At 39.9% G+C, this 15,734-nt stretch overlaps 1 protein-coding gene across 1 annotated transcript in view; it reads right to left on the bottom strand.

Moving 5' to 3' along the window:
* The window catches only part of LOC132893653 (SPARC-like), a 70,739-nt gene that overhangs the window by 6,450 nt on the left and 48,555 nt on the right, over nucleotides 1-15,734 (bottom strand). Inside the window, exons 2-4 of the mRNA XM_060932799.1 lie at nucleotides 14,757-14,829; nucleotides 7,916-8,137; nucleotides 828-976 (exon numbers count right to left, since the gene is read on the bottom strand). Coding sequence (XP_060788782.1) covers nucleotides 828-976; nucleotides 7,916-7,964 — 198 coding nt within the window. The 5' untranslated portion in view covers nucleotides 7,965-8,137; nucleotides 14,757-14,829. The remainder of the gene's footprint in view (nucleotides 1-827; nucleotides 977-7,915; nucleotides 8,138-14,756; nucleotides 14,830-15,734) is intronic.

Genomic DNA, 15,734 nt, shown 5'->3' on the forward strand with positions numbered 1-15,734 from the left:
AAAAATACTAGTTGTATACTCAAAGTTTACTTCTCTTAGACTTAAAGTATACTTTTTATAAACTAAAAGTGGGCCAATTTAGTCCCAAGAAGTATTAGATTAGTTTACTTACAAGTACACTGTAAGTACATTGATATCAGTATACTTCGTACACAAAAGTATACTTAAGGAAATATGCTTTTACTTTACTTAAGTATACTTAATAAAATAAAGTTGAAGTATACTTCTTTTTGATAAGGGTATAGTAACTCATATAATCACTCTTTACAACTGTGGTGAGCAGAAAAGCATCTCAGCATGCAACAGCAGAAGACCATATTGGGCTCCACTCCTGCCAGGCAAGAACAGAAATCTTAGAATCAAGAACAAGTTCCTGTTAAAGTGGCCTGTGAGTGTATTCATCTGTTCTTCCTTCTTGTTTTTCTAGCTTGGCTAATTTGTTTTCTTTCTTGCAGGGGCTGCATTTTAATCATTCTATGCAGTATTTTATCCATGACTTGGACATGCATTTCTATGGCAGTGTTGCTGTCTGCTGCATTAACAATTCTCTAATTTGTTTTGTTCAATTCTCCTTTAATATTTTCAAATTAAGAAATGGTCTCTTTTTGAACGCCTTATATGTCTTCCAGAATTGTTTTCATTTACAAAATCATTTAATTTCATGATGGTTTAGCGATCTGTAGCCCTCTTGTTTGTGGACTACCATGGTGGCTCAATAGCATACGCCTCTGCTGTGCCTTTATTTCTTTTCTTTCTTTCTCTGGCCATGATCATCCCAGTATTTTTTGTTATTTTACCCAATGTTTAGTGAATTATTCAAGCGCTACCTGTGCAAGCTGTATTCTCTCTGAGTGTGTGATGCAGCTTGGTGTGTGTGCTGTTGTGTATCGTGTTCCCATTCTGCTGATTAACAAGAACCAGTCGAGCAGCCTGTAGGGGAACTGACCGAACTCCTGCTCCGAACACACTCCAACCTCTAAACAAACAAACAAACACACACACACACCCTCCATGTTCAACATAGAAGAGGGATTTGACAGATTAAAAATTCTGACTGCAAAATTGAATTCTGGATTTCCGGTTTGGCTATGTAGAGATAGGCAGCAAGCAGAGCGAGCTCCCGACTTAACCTTTCAAGTAAACTTTTAAAACGCCATATCTGGCATTTTAATTTTGCAAAAACAAAAGACTCGTGTTACTGCTTCTACACTGAGAGGAAAACGTCGATATTTTAATATGAGTAAGCAATCCAACAAGACGACATCTTTACATCCAGCTACCCGAACTAGCATTGCTAGCAAGCTGGCTACAATGGCGAACGCGGCTGAAGCGACTCCAGCTTCGGGAATTACCATGAGCCAGCTTGTGGCGGAGTTAGATAAGCAACGAGCCTCACTGAAGGAGGATATTTCTACACTGATACAGGAATCTGTGGCCACATTACATTCTTCTGTAAATGAGCTTACAGAGACTGTGAATAGTGTTCAGGCACGACTAGAAGTAACCGAAAGCCTCGCTGGGGACAATTTTGCCGCACTGAATACAGCTGAAAAAAGGATTAAGGAATTGGAAAAGCAAAATAAGTTCCTGCTTGACCAAGTGGATGACTTGGAGAACCGCTCCTGTAGGAACAATCTTAGAATTTTAAATGTTCCCGAGGACAGCGAGAAAGGCCAGTCTCCTATTCAGTTTGTGTCGCAGATGCTCATGGAAGTGATGGGTGAAGGCGTGCTTGACAAGCCACCAGGACTTGAGAGGGCACACCGCTCTCTCGGCCAAAAGCCCGATGATGGAAGGCCGCCCCGTCCCTTCGTGGTCTGCTTTCACCGGTTTCAGGAGAAGGAAAAAATACTGCGTTGGGCGCGGATGCACGAGGCGGTGTTCCAAGGATCTACACTCAGGATATACCCCGACATGTCGGCAAATGTGGCTAAGAAGCGTGCAGCTTTCAAGGGTGTTAAGCAACTTCTCTACGACAAGAAAATTTGATTCCACCTACGTTACCCCGCACTGCTTCGAGTTCAGCTTGGCGATAAGACATTTGAGTTCTCTACACCCGAGGAAGCCCAGGAGTTCTATGACAACCAAATTGCCACATGCGATTGGACTGAACTTGCAGGTGCTTCGCAGACATAGTCTTCCTCTTTAACAGTGCAGGTGAAACGATCCTTTTGTCTCCATGGGTATACAGAGTTTGAGTTTGCCACACAGTGTTGTGAAAATGTTAAATTTAGAATTGCTGACGAAATAATCAGGTTATCTTTGAATTAGATTTTCATGGTGGTCTGAGTTTTCTAGAATAGTTCATATCAGACTGAAATGCTAAAGAAGACCAGGCCTGGTCTATTTATTTTTGGACATTATTTCTACCTCATGCAAAGTGGTTGTAACGATAATGCCCTCTTCTTTTTTTTTGTTTAATTACAACAAATTTTGTTATTGTTTATTTTATTCATGGAGCATGATAATTTTGATTTGAACTACAGTTACAGCCTACATTCATTACAGATATATTCATCACCATTGGCCTATAGCTATGTCATAACCTACTTTATGTTAGATTGCAATTTATTGATTTATCCCCTCTCTTTTTTGGCGTGAATATGCTGAATATGTGCATTTATTTGTCAAAGTGACACAAATGGGAGCAGCCTAATGTATGTTAGTAAGCTTAAAGCTTCATGGACAATTGGAAGTTTAACCACAATAGGGCTGCGGTTCATCGTCGTTCAAAAGATGAACCTAGTGTTTTCTTATATGTTCAGGGTATGGGTTGGCCGGGTTTTCTTTCTCAGGGATTTTAGTTTGTTTTCTCCTCTCCTTCCCTCCCCTCCCCTCCCCCCTTGTTAAGGCTCTGCAATATACATGTTATCTACATTGTCATGTTGCTATTATTAGGAAAAGGCGATCATAGGAAGTAATGGTATGGCTGGAGGGTCACCAGTTCGGTTTATTAGTTGGAATGTCAGAGGCCTGAATGGTCCAGTAAAAAGGGCCCGTATATTTTCACACTTGAAATGACTGGGCACTGAAATTGCATTTTTACAGGAAACGCATTTGTGTATCCAAGACCAAATCTTACTCAGGAAAAACTGGGTAGGACAAGTCTTTCATTCATCTTTCAGGAGTAGGGCTAGGGGAACGGCAATATTAATTCATAAAAAAATACTAGTCACAGCTTCTGATATAATTTCAGATCCCCAAGAACGTTATATCATAGTGTCAGGTAGGCTTTTTCACAGCCCTGTGGTGTTAGTTTGCATTTATGCCCCCAATTGGGACGATGCTGATTTTTTAAAGAAAATAATGTCCTTATTACCAGATTTGAACAGTCAACGTCTAATATTTGGTGGAGACATGAATTGTGTCATGGATACCTCCCTGGACCGTTCGAACCCCAGGGTCATACCCACATCAAAGATGTCCAGGGCCCTTTCTAGCCTCATGACTCACATAGGTTGTGTAGATCCGTGGAGGTTTTTATACCCCAGCAAAAAAGAATTTTCTTGTTTCTCTCATGTACATCAGTTATATTCAAGAATAGATTATTTTTTCGTAGACAAGTGTCTCCTACCTTCTATTAAATCTGTACAATATTCAGCAATAGTGGAATCTGACCATGCACCTGTAATTCTTGACGTTAACATTACACTTAATTACTCTTCACGACCAACCTGGAGGCTGAACACAGCTTTACTTTCAGATAAAAATTTTTGTAAGTTCATCTCCAAAGCAATAGATGATTTTCTGTTAACCAATCAGACTGACTCTATATCACCATCATTATTATGGGAAACATTAAAAGTTGTTTTGAGGGGCCAAATTATATCATTTTCAGCATCACGCAATAAAGATAGAAGACAAACACAGGAAAGGCTAATTAGTTCTATTTCAAACATTGATAATCAATACTCCAAGACCCCAACGCCAGAACTATATAAAGAAAAACTAAATCTTAAAACTCAATATGAGTTATTATCCACAGAGAAAACAGAGTATAACTTGTTACGGTCACGCACATTTTTTTATGAACATGGTGAAAAGGCAGGTCGCCTTCTTGCTCACCAGTTGAAGGGTAGGTCAGCATCTCGTCTTATACCCACTATTAGGAAAAATAATCAAGAATTGACAGTAGACCCCCCTGGAAATTAACAATACTTTTAAGGAATTTTACTCAACATTATATACAACAGAATCCCCCCGACACTCTGTTCATGGAAGAATTTCTAGAAAATTTGAATATCCCAACAATTTCACAGGATCAATGTGAAGATCTAGAGAGACCCCTTGATAAGCAGGAAATAGAAAACTCAATCAGAGAAATGCAGAGCGGAAAAACGCCTGGACCCGACGGTTTTCCCATTGAATTTTATAAGAAATTTTCCTTACAGCTAACACCTCTGCTACTCAGTCTGTTCAACCATTCATTTGAGAAGTCTGCCCTTCCACAAACTCTTACAGAAGCGCTTATCACAGTCCTGCTGAAACCTGGCAAGGAACCAACAGACTGTAGCTCTTATAGACCCATATCACTGTTAAATGTGGATGTGAAGATACTCTCCAAGGTTTTAGCTGCTAGAATAAATACAGTGATAACAGGCATAGTTTCAAATGACCAAACAGGTTTTGTTAAGGGCCGTCACTCATTCATTAACATCCGCAGGCTCTTAAATGTAGTATACTCTCCATCGTCTGGGGACACACCAGAGGCGGTTGTTTCCCTGGACGCGGAGAAGGCCTTTGATAGACTAGAATTCAACTACCTCATCTCATTATCTCTAACCGCTTTATCCTTCTACAGGGTCGCAGGCAAGCTGGAGCCTATCCCAGCTGACTACGGGCGAAAGGCGGGGTACACCCTGGACAAGTCGCCAGGTCATCACAGGGCTGACACATAGACACAGACAACCATTCACACTCACATTCACACCTACGGTCAATTTAGAGTCACCAGTTAACCTAACCTGCATGTCTTTGGACTGTGGGGGAAACCGGAGCACCCGGAGGAAACCCACGCGGACACGGGGAGAACATGCAAACTCCACACAGAAAGGCCCTCGCCAGCCCCGGGGCTCGAACCCGGACCTTCTTGCTGTGAGGCGACAGCGCTAACCACTACACCACCGTGCCGCCCCTTACCTAGTTATGGGGCGCCGCTAGGGGGGGGAAAGTTAGGACGATTCTAAGGGCCTGGCACTGACAGGGGGGCCTGTGAGGGATATTAATATTATTTTAATAGTATTGCCTTGTGTAAGTTTTTGAAATAAAATATTTCATTTCATCTGTTAAAATATGCAAATTATACATGGTTATGATTTGCTATAACATTTTTCTTGAATTATTTACGATATTGTCATTTCACCCCTCCACCCTTTTTACTAATGGTACAGTCTGATTCTGGGCGCGGGACGCGTGAAATGTGTAGCTCCGTGTATGCACAGCGCCGCTATTAGCGCAGCTTAGAGCAGCTGGCAGTTTTTCTATGTGCGCAACAGAGGTGAACATTCTAGAAGTTGCTAAGCAGGAGCAGGTGTGATAAATTATGAAGTCCGGATATCACACTGTGTGTGAAAAAAAAAAATCACCTTTTTTCATAGGTATCTTTATTGTATAATTAAGTCTAGATGTTTTGCCATTGTTCATGTGTGGATTTGTTGATACTGTTGCTAAGTATTTAACTTGAATATTTGAACATTTGCTGTGTTTTCTAATAAATGTGTGATGCCTAAAAGAAACCAAAAACAGTGGATTTCTTGCAGTGCACTCTGTAATCGTATCAAAAAACTAGTGTAGTTATTCGTCAAGGCATACATTTGATCACATACAATAAGTCAATAAATGGAGGAAACAAAGGAATACATTTTGTAATCCTGATTATTGATGATGTTTGCTGGAGGGCTCTGGAGTATCCATAATGTGCATACAGAATGTTATAAATCCATACTGATACAGTGATGCATGCAATTTCTCTCAACACAAACATTTGGATTGAATGAACTCCATAGGCTACTGAGTGGCCTAATTTTATATATATATATATATATATATATATATATATATATATATATATATATATATATATATATATCTTCCATATATATCATGGAATTTTCATTTTAAGGCAACAGTCTATTCAGTCTAATTCTGACAGTTCTGCATTTAAAATGTTCATATACCAAATAATTGTATCACCTAAACTTGCTAGGTAGCTGATTACATGCGAAGTGGCAGCCAAAAACAGACTTCAAATTCAGTTGCTTGAGCTTGAAAATTTTACCGGGGGGGCCCTAAATTGTAATCTTTCATAGGGCCCAAGATTTCTAGTGGCGCCCCTGCCTAGTTATATTTAACAATTATTCATAGAAGGCGAAGTGAATATCAGTGAATAATGATCACGACAAAGTCAAAGTTATTATTCACCGATATTCACTGTCAGTAACAGTGCAGAAAATCAATGTTTGGAGCAGCATGCAAAGCGCACCTGTTCTGCTTCATGTAGCTAATTACTGCACTACTTAAGCTCTGCAAAGGCTCAACTCTGTGCGAAGTATCGTTCTGTGTCCCTGTGCCTGATCATACCAAGCCTTCTTATTATTCTACTTGACCTCTAGTACTTTTGACTTTCGCTTACATTTATTCCTGGCTACAACTTTGCCTGACCCTATGGTGGGGTTTACATTAAACCATATCAGTGGATCATCAGATTAACGTTTTTAAAACGATTAGCGTGCACACAGCAACGCCAATACACGGATACGCTCGGCTCCGCAGGCATCCTGCGCTCCAAATCACTCCGCCCTGAACAGCGAGTGCCCTCTGGAGGGTGCGCACTCCGGCCCTGCGCAGCTCACAGAGCGCGCGAGTGAAGCGCACAAGCAGTGATTCGGGACTGAGCCGCTGTGTGTGTGATCTCGGTGCATGTCGGGCATGCGCGTCACTTACCACTTGCAAGTGGAAGGATGGCAAGCCTAAAGACAATCATAACTACACAATGGGCAGTATTTGCATCAGTATTTGCAGTATTTTCATACTTTGATACTCTTTAATGAAAGGTGATACAAGGCGGAAGTCCGCGCCGTTTTTCAGCAGTCGCGTCACATGACCAACGCCAGCGAATCAGGAAGGTGGATGTCACAGTGACGTTGTCCAATGACGACGCCAGCTAGAGCTCAGCACAGCGTATCCGCGTATTCTCAATGTTTACACAGCACCGGATCAGACACGATCTGGATTGAATACGTGGACCCTGGCGGATTCCCGTTTCCCGGCGTTTTAATGTAAACGGACAGTGCATCCATGAAGAAAACGAGACAGATACGGTCTAATGTAAACTTGGCCTATGTCTTCTGCTTTGTGATCTGGATTAGGACTACAGTTTGCGATGCACCCGCTCTCCCCTGCGCCTGCCTCTGTAAGTGCCTGCACCCTGACACTGAGATTCAAGTGGATAATTGTTTTAGTATAAATACACAGTTGATTATTTTAAAAAAAATGTTTTTAAATAATTTATTTCAAACTTCAAAAGCAGCATGCAAATGTAATAACAGCGCAGCGCAGACTTGTGTCACTTATATCTACGCCTAATCACATAAAATACTTTGTTTTGAAATAGATAAAATAAATCACAATTCAACCTTACCTTTTTATAGTTTTAGACCAAACCGTTTTCTTTCATAATTTGAAATTCTTCCTCACTTATGGTGATTAAGCGATTGGTCGCCATTTTGCTGAGTCACTCGAGATGATTATCGAGAAATAGTTCAAATCTCTCGACCAATCAGTGCGCGTGATTTTCTATAATCACCTCCGTATTTATACTAAAGAACATTTAATAATTAAGATTTTTCATTTGACAATATACTGATCATTTGAAGTGTTTTGATTTGTGTGTGTGTGTGTGTGTGTGTGTACTAACTGTGGGCAGGTGGTGGGACAAACACACTTTGGGATGAGAATGTCTCCATTCTTCACCACCTGACATTGTGATCCAACAGGACTGTAACACTTCATTAAATCACACAGGAACACTGCAGACACATTAAAGTTCATTAATTTGTTCATTTATTCACTTCTCTTCAGTAAGTGTGTAATCCTGGTGCTGGAGGTGGTACAGGACAGGAACATGCTGTAAGAAACGCTGTAAGAGATGTGGGTCAGTGATCTGTATAGTGTTAATTCATCAGTATAGTACAATAATGAGAAACACTCATCTGACTTCTGCACTAATGTCAGTTCAGTTTTTGAGTAGCTGTGCAGAAACATAGTAGTGATGATTATTTTTCAGAAACCAGAGTCGCCTGAACTTCTTGTTCACCAGAGGAAGACATTCTCCTCAACATCACAGCTTCTTCTACAGAAAACTCAGCTCTATTTATGAATCTATTGGATTGGAATCCAGGAAACCGACATAAAGAAAATAGCTGATGCTGTGAAAAGTTCATGTGAGAGTTTTCCAGAATCAGTTTATCGCGTGTAAAACTGTAAACATTAAAACTTGATGCTGTACAGAAGATTGTGTCTCAATCTTTAATTCGGTTCAATTCAATTTTTATAGAGCTTTTAACAATAATGATAGCTGCAAATCAGCTTTACAGACATTTATAAATTCCAAATATACATTTTAAACATATTAATTTATAAATTGATTTCTAATGAGTAAGCCTGAGACGACAGTGGTGAGGAAAAACTCTGAGACAACATGACGAAGAAACTTTGAGAGGAACCAGACTCAAAAGGGAACCCATCCTCATTTGGTTAGAGACGCAGCTTTGGGACCAAAAGGTCACCTGTTCGATTCCCTGGACCAGCAGGAATGGCTGAAGTGCCCTCGAGCAAGGCACCTAACCCCCAACTGCTCCCCAGGCTGCTCTGGGTATGTTGTATGTCACGCTGGATAAGTGCACTTGCTAAATGTCTGTAATGTAATCTAATTTAGGTGACAACAAATAGAATGATTATAAATAACTTGCTTCTATAAGTGTGTCCTCTATGCTCAAAAAGTGCACTTGTGTAACCAGGAAATTCATTATAGTTTTTTATCCCCCGCTGGTCAAAAGGTCCGAAGGGTGATTATGTCATGACGATGTCCGTCCGTCCATCTGTCCGCCCGCCCGCCCATCTGTCCGTCCCAGGAAGGGTGTTCACCTTCTGAAATTAACTCCTGTCACAATTTTTGGAGGAATTTCACCAAACTTGGCAAAAGGCATTGGTGTATGTCGGTATGCATATTGTAATTTCGTTAAATTCAGTCACATTTTACCAAAGTTACAGCCCTTGATTAACAAAATTATACTTTGTCAATTTCACGACAGTGTGTTTTCTTTCTGAAATCAACTCCTCTCACATTTTTTGGAGGAATTTCATGAAACTTGGCAAAAGGCATTGTTATATGTCGGTCATCCGCATATTGTTATTTTGTTCAATTTGGTCATATTTTACCAGAGTTGTGGCCCTTGATTAACAACCTTGTACTTTCACAATTTCGTTAAGGTACGCTTGCCTTCTGACATCAACTCCTCTCACAATTTGTGGAGGAATTTCACCAAACTTGGCAAAAGGCTTTGTTATATGACAGTTATACACCTACTGAAATTTCATTTAATTTGGGCAAATTTTACCAGAGTTATGCCCTTTATTATTAACAAACTTGTACTTTGGCAATTTCATCAAGGTGTGCTTGCTTTCTGAAATCAACTTCACTCACAATTTTTATTATCCTCTGCTGGCTGAAAGGGGATTATGTCGTGGCGATGTCCGTCCGTCCATCCCAGGAAGGGTACTCACCTTCTGAAATCAACTCCTCTCACAATTTTTGGAGGTATTTCACAAAATTTGACAGGATTCTTTGTTATATGTCAGTAATATGCATATTGCAATTTAGTTCAGTTCAGTCGCATTTTACCAGAGTTATGGCCCTTGATTACCAAGCTTGTACTCTGATAATTTCATGAGGGTACAGCGCCCTCCACAATTATTGGCACCCCTGGTTAAGATGTGTTAAAAGCCTTAAAATAAATTCAATTTTTATTGCAGAAGCATAATCTCACACTGAAAATTGTAGAAAAATGTAACCCTTAACTCAAGTGAATTTAAATTTTTTTTTTTAAAAATCCCTGACTAAGAAATAATTATTTTTCATAAAATCACCTGTTCCACAATTATTGGCACTCATAACAATTCCTAGAAAATAAATGTAATTGAAGCATTTCTGTCATTTCTACTGTAGTTTATAAAGTTGATCAGAGTATCTAGGAACCTTTAATTAGTAATTCATCACATCCTGTCAGGGATCCCAGACGTCCGCTATTTAGCGGAATTCCGCTATTTTTCTAGCCAAAGTGGTGGTGTTTTTTTTTTTTTTTTATTATTTTTTTTTATTTTTTTAAATCTCTTGTATATCTGTTAAAAATGTTTAAGTAAAATGACCAGCAGAATATGTTCTGATTTGGTTTGCTTGTTTAGCGATGTTTTTGTCAGCTTCGTTTGTTCTCGTTGACATTCGGGAACACTCGGAAGTTAAATTGATGTAAATACCACGAGACTGTACGCAATAGGACGAGAAAACAATATGGCTGTGCCCATTTGCTAGAAAATGTGTTTTAACTCTGTTCGTGCTTTTGTTTCTAATGCGTTGAACTTAATTCAATATTCAGGGCTGTGAAATTTCCGCGGATTCTGTCGCAAAAAATATCATCTTCTCAAAATGTCTATTTTTGCATTAAAAATCATTTGGGGGGGGGTCTAGTCGGTTTTAATCGCCTTGCACGAGACCGGCGGCTCAATACAGCCAGACTTGCGGAGTTTTATGCCAGCTGAGCGTGGAACACATCTTGACTGCGACTCAGGAGCAGTGTTGCCAGATTGGGCGGTTTCAAGTGCATTTTGGTGGGTTTTGAACATATTTTGGGTTGGAAAACGTCAGCAGTATCTGGCAACACTGCTCAGGAGTGCATGACAGAGCTAAAAATAGCTATTGCGTGACCTGGCACCGTGTACGTGAATTTTGTACTTACAGGGTGCAAGATCAGACATAGTTAAGATGCCATCAAAAAGGAAAGCTAAGGAGGTGTTTGAGAGAGATGCAAAGAGGGCTAGAAAAGAACACACAGACAGACTGAAGGAAAAGATGAAAAAGAACAAGTTTGCAAAACTGAAAGAGATGGTGTTAAAGAAAAGAAAATTAAAAGACTTTCATTAGATGCTGTTTGACAGACTATGAACATTTTGTAAATAGCTTTAATAGAGGAATGCAAATACTATAGAACTAATAGCCTTACTGAAAGATGAATTGAAAGAAATAGCTGGGAGTGATGCAAAGAGGAATAGAAGGAGCCAGAAGTAAAAGAAAAGATGTAAATAATATATTAGATAAGAAACATTAGTTTTTTTTAAACTTTTGCTCTGTAGACAAGAGACATTGTGACAGATTCTTGGAAAAAGCCAGGACATAATACAAGAATTAAGTGTAATTTGGAAGACAACAGGTATCTCTCACTGAAATACTGAGCATGATTTTTCACAAAGTCATTTTGAAAGGCCTGTCAAAGTTTTATTTTATTAACATTTCTTTAAATTGTTATTTACACATTTTTTTTTTACTTTTATTTTGATTAAGAGATAAAATACATAGGCACTTATTAGATATTTCAAGGTATTTTACATGGATCTTTCATTTTAAAAGAGAAAACTGTTGATAGGTATTTTATATGGCAAAATGAAGACCAAGACTAGTCAAATATTTACTTGTTGAGATCAATTTCTTACTTGCAGGAAATGCTCAGAATACACCATAGAACACCTAAAATGGCTTGGTGTCTGGGGCCCTGAGGGCCCCAGACCCCCGGCTTATGCTGGGGGACTGTGCCCCCCAGACCCCCCCCCCCTTTTCCTCAGATTTCTTATTTACAATTTCACAGCCCTGAATATGTCGTGGAAAAAAGATATCGTCCATAAAAGAGATAGCGGAACAGTGTCCGGGTTAGAAGTATATTCTTCAAAGCTACATTTTCATCTAATTTTTATAAATAACAATTTTTATTTTGCCACTTATGTCATTGATTACAAAATATGGCATCAAATAGATACACATTATTGTTAAATTCTGTTGCTTTTCTATGTTAAATCTATGTAAAAAATGTGTTCTATAGCATCTTTAAATGTTAAAATCTCAACAGCTTCAGGGGGCTTGCAGCCCCCTTGACCCCTGCTGATATTTTCTTACATTCCTCTATTTTTTTCAATTACTGCTGGGATCCCTGATCCTGTTTCCCTGAGGTATAAATATGATGTGACACAGAGGCCTATTTCTCTTATCCATTCTTCAACATGGGAAAGACAAGAGAACACACCATTCAAGTAAGGCAGATGTGTGTCGACCTTCATAAGTCAGGCAATGGCTACAAGAAAATAGCCACTCGCCTACACCTGCCCAGATCTACAGTCAGAGGAATCATCAAGAAGTTTAAAACAACTGGAACAGTGGCAAACAAGCATGGACGAGGATGCAAGTTTATCTTGCCACCACGCACAGTGAGGAGGATGGTAAGAGAAGTAAAAAGTTCTCCAAAGCTCACTGTTAGAGGATTGCATCAAAGAGTAGCATCTTGGGGTCACAAAGTCTCCACAACAACCATCAGGCGCTATCTACATGCCAACAAGCTGTTTGGGAGGCATGCATGGAAAAAGCCTTTTCTCACTTGCAAGCATAAACGTAAACATCTGGAGTTCACTAAGCAGTACTGGGACTTCAACTGGGACCATGTGCTTTGGTCAGATGAGACCAAGATAGAGCTTTTTGGCAACAAACATCACAAAAGATGAGTATGCGGAAAAGCACCTCATGCCCGCTGTGAAGTATGGGGGAGGCTCAGTGATGCTGTGGGCCTGTTTCTCTTCCAAAGGCCCCGGGAACCTTGTTAGGGTGCATGGCATCATGAACTCTTTGAAATACCAGGACATTTTAAATCAAAATCTGGTGGCCTCTGCCCGAAAGCTGAAGATGGGTCGTCACTGGGTCTTTCAACAAGATAATGACCCTAAACATGTGGCCAAATCTACACAAAAATGATTCACCAGACACAAAATCAAGCTCCTCCCATGGCCATCTCAGTCCCCAGACCTCAACCCAATTGAAAACCTGTGGGGTGAGCTGGAGGAGAGTGCATAGGAGAGGACCCAGGACTCTGGATGATTTAGAGAGATTGTGCAAAGAGGAACGGTCAAAGATCCCTCTCTCTGTATTCTTCCATCTTGTAAAATGTTATAGGAGAATATTAAGTGCTGTCTTGTTGGCAAAAGGGAGTTGTACAAAGTATTAACATCAGGGGTGCAAATAATTGTGGCACACATGATTTCATGTAAAAGAATTATTTCTTAATGTGAGATTTTTTTTCCCACTGAATAAATGCACTTGAATTAAAGGTTGGATTTTTCTCTTTTTTTGCATTGTTGTCCTATATTATTTTTTTAAAATAAATTTATTAGAAGCCTAAGAACATATCTTAACGATGGGTGCCAATAATTGTGGCGGGCGCTGTATATTAAGCACTTATAGCATAGATATAGTTGCCAGTGGGAGATATTGTGCTCTCAGAGCACTCTTGTTACATGGTGAAGTTGAAAGATCTATCTGGGGTCAACTGTACAAAGTAATGGTGAGTGTGGAAGAGAAGGGAAGAAGAGAGTCCAAGCAGGTTGGAGTGGATGGAGGAGAGTGTCAGGAGTGATTTGTGACAGAAGGTTGCCAGCAAGAGTGAAAGAGAAAGTGTAAAGACAGCAGTAAGAGCAGCTATGTTGTCTGGTTTGGAGACAGTGGCACTGACAAAAGGACAGGAGGCTGAACTGAAGGTAACAGAGTTGAAGATGTTGAGATTATCACTGGGAGTGACAAAGTTGGACAAGATTAGAAATGAGTATATTAGAGGGACAGGACATGTAGGATGGCTTGGAGACGAGGTGAGAGAGGCAAGATTGAGATGGTTTGGACATGTACAGAGGAGAGATCCAGGGCATATTGGGAAAAGAATGCTGGAGATGGAGTTGCCAGGTAGAAGGAAAAGAGGAAGACCAAAGATGAGATTTATGGATGTGGTGAAGGAGGACATGAGGATGGTTAGTGATACAGAAAAAGATATGGAGGACAGGAGGAGATGGAGGGACATTATCCACTATGGCAACCCCTAACGGGAACAGCCAAAAGAAGAAGAAGAAGAAGAAATTGAAAGATTTTTAACCTGAAAACTTTAACTAAACACATGTTCCAGGAGTGATCTGGTGTAGCACTTTTCATTTTCTTGTAATTATAAACAATTATCATAACGTAGCAGGTGAAAAACTGATAAACGCTTTAGCTGTTAATATAGACAAGCTATATATTTGATCAATCAGCTACTTGTCTGTTGGTTGAAAAAGAAAATTACTCGAGTGAGTGGTCAGAACATTGTAACATCATCATAATCTTTCCATTGGGTTTCATACCGAGTCAACTGGCTGCACAACACAAAATAATTTTATTGGTTTGCGAGACATCAGTATTGAGCTGCATGGTGGAACAGCATTGTCTCCTCATAGCTCTAGGGTCCTGGGTTTGATCCTGAGCTTTAGTTATTGTCTGTCTGCAGTTTCACATGTTCCCCGTGTGTTAGTGTTTCCTTCAGCACCTAGTATTCCTGGGACAGACTGTGGATCCGCCGTGACTCTGTCCAGCTTACTGAAAGTGAGTGAGTGAGTGAACAGTGCTATGTTTAATATGATCTCACCTGCATCCACTCGACCCACATATGGCTTCAACTCACTGTCCATCTGCTTCTGTTTGCGTTGAGCTCGCCCTCCCTACACACACACACACACACACACACACAGTTAACACAATTTAATGCACATTCACTGCATTCCTCTGCACACATGGACTGCAGCTTCTGATTTACCTGCTGCTCCTGTATGATCTGTGTGTGTGTGTGTGTGTGTGTGTGTGTGTGTGTGTGTGTGTGTGTGTGTGTGTGTGTGTGTGTGAGAGAGAGAGAGAGGTGGAATATTACATTTTTACACTGTGAAACTAATATTAAGAAACATCTTATTTAAATAATTCCATAATCTGCCTGCAATAATTTGTAATTAATAATCATTCTCATAAATAATATTTGTTGCCATGGTTACTCACCGAGGTGATGCAGAGGTTGAAGATCATCAGGAGGGAAATCAGAAGGAGATGTGTTTGTCTGAGCATCTGTATTATTATTATTATTATACTACATTAGTACCATATGTATATTCATTATAATGACATGGTGTTTATTATGTCACTCTGCTGTCCCTTCAGTTATTAATGTTAAAATGCTTACCGCACTGCCTTTGTCCGTCTGTCTGTATCGGTCTCTCTTCTGTTTATATTCCTCTTGTTTTTGTTCCTTTCTTCTTTGTCCTTTTCACTATTCTGTAGCAAAATCTGCACTCTCCCTCTCTATTATTTTCCCCCTTTCTTTTTCTCTCCATCTGTTTCTGTGGCTGTAAATCTTTGGAGTCACGCCATCCTCAGTCAACACAACAGTTCAGTTCATCTCTCTCTCTCTCTCTCTCTCTCTCTGTTCAGTCTTATCACTGTTCATCTTTCTCTATTTGTCCCTCTCTCTGTGTCCATCCCTATTTCTATTCATCTTTTTCTGTTCATCCTTCTCTCTATGTTAATCCCCCTGTCTATTCATCTCTCTCTCTGTTCCAGAGCATTTTTTAAGGATTTT

This window comes from Neoarius graeffei, chromosome 11 (assembly GCF_027579695.1).
Source record: "Neoarius graeffei isolate fNeoGra1 chromosome 11, fNeoGra1.pri, whole genome shotgun sequence".
Classification (NCBI taxonomy): domain Eukaryota; kingdom Metazoa; phylum Chordata; class Actinopteri; order Siluriformes; family Ariidae; genus Neoarius; species Neoarius graeffei.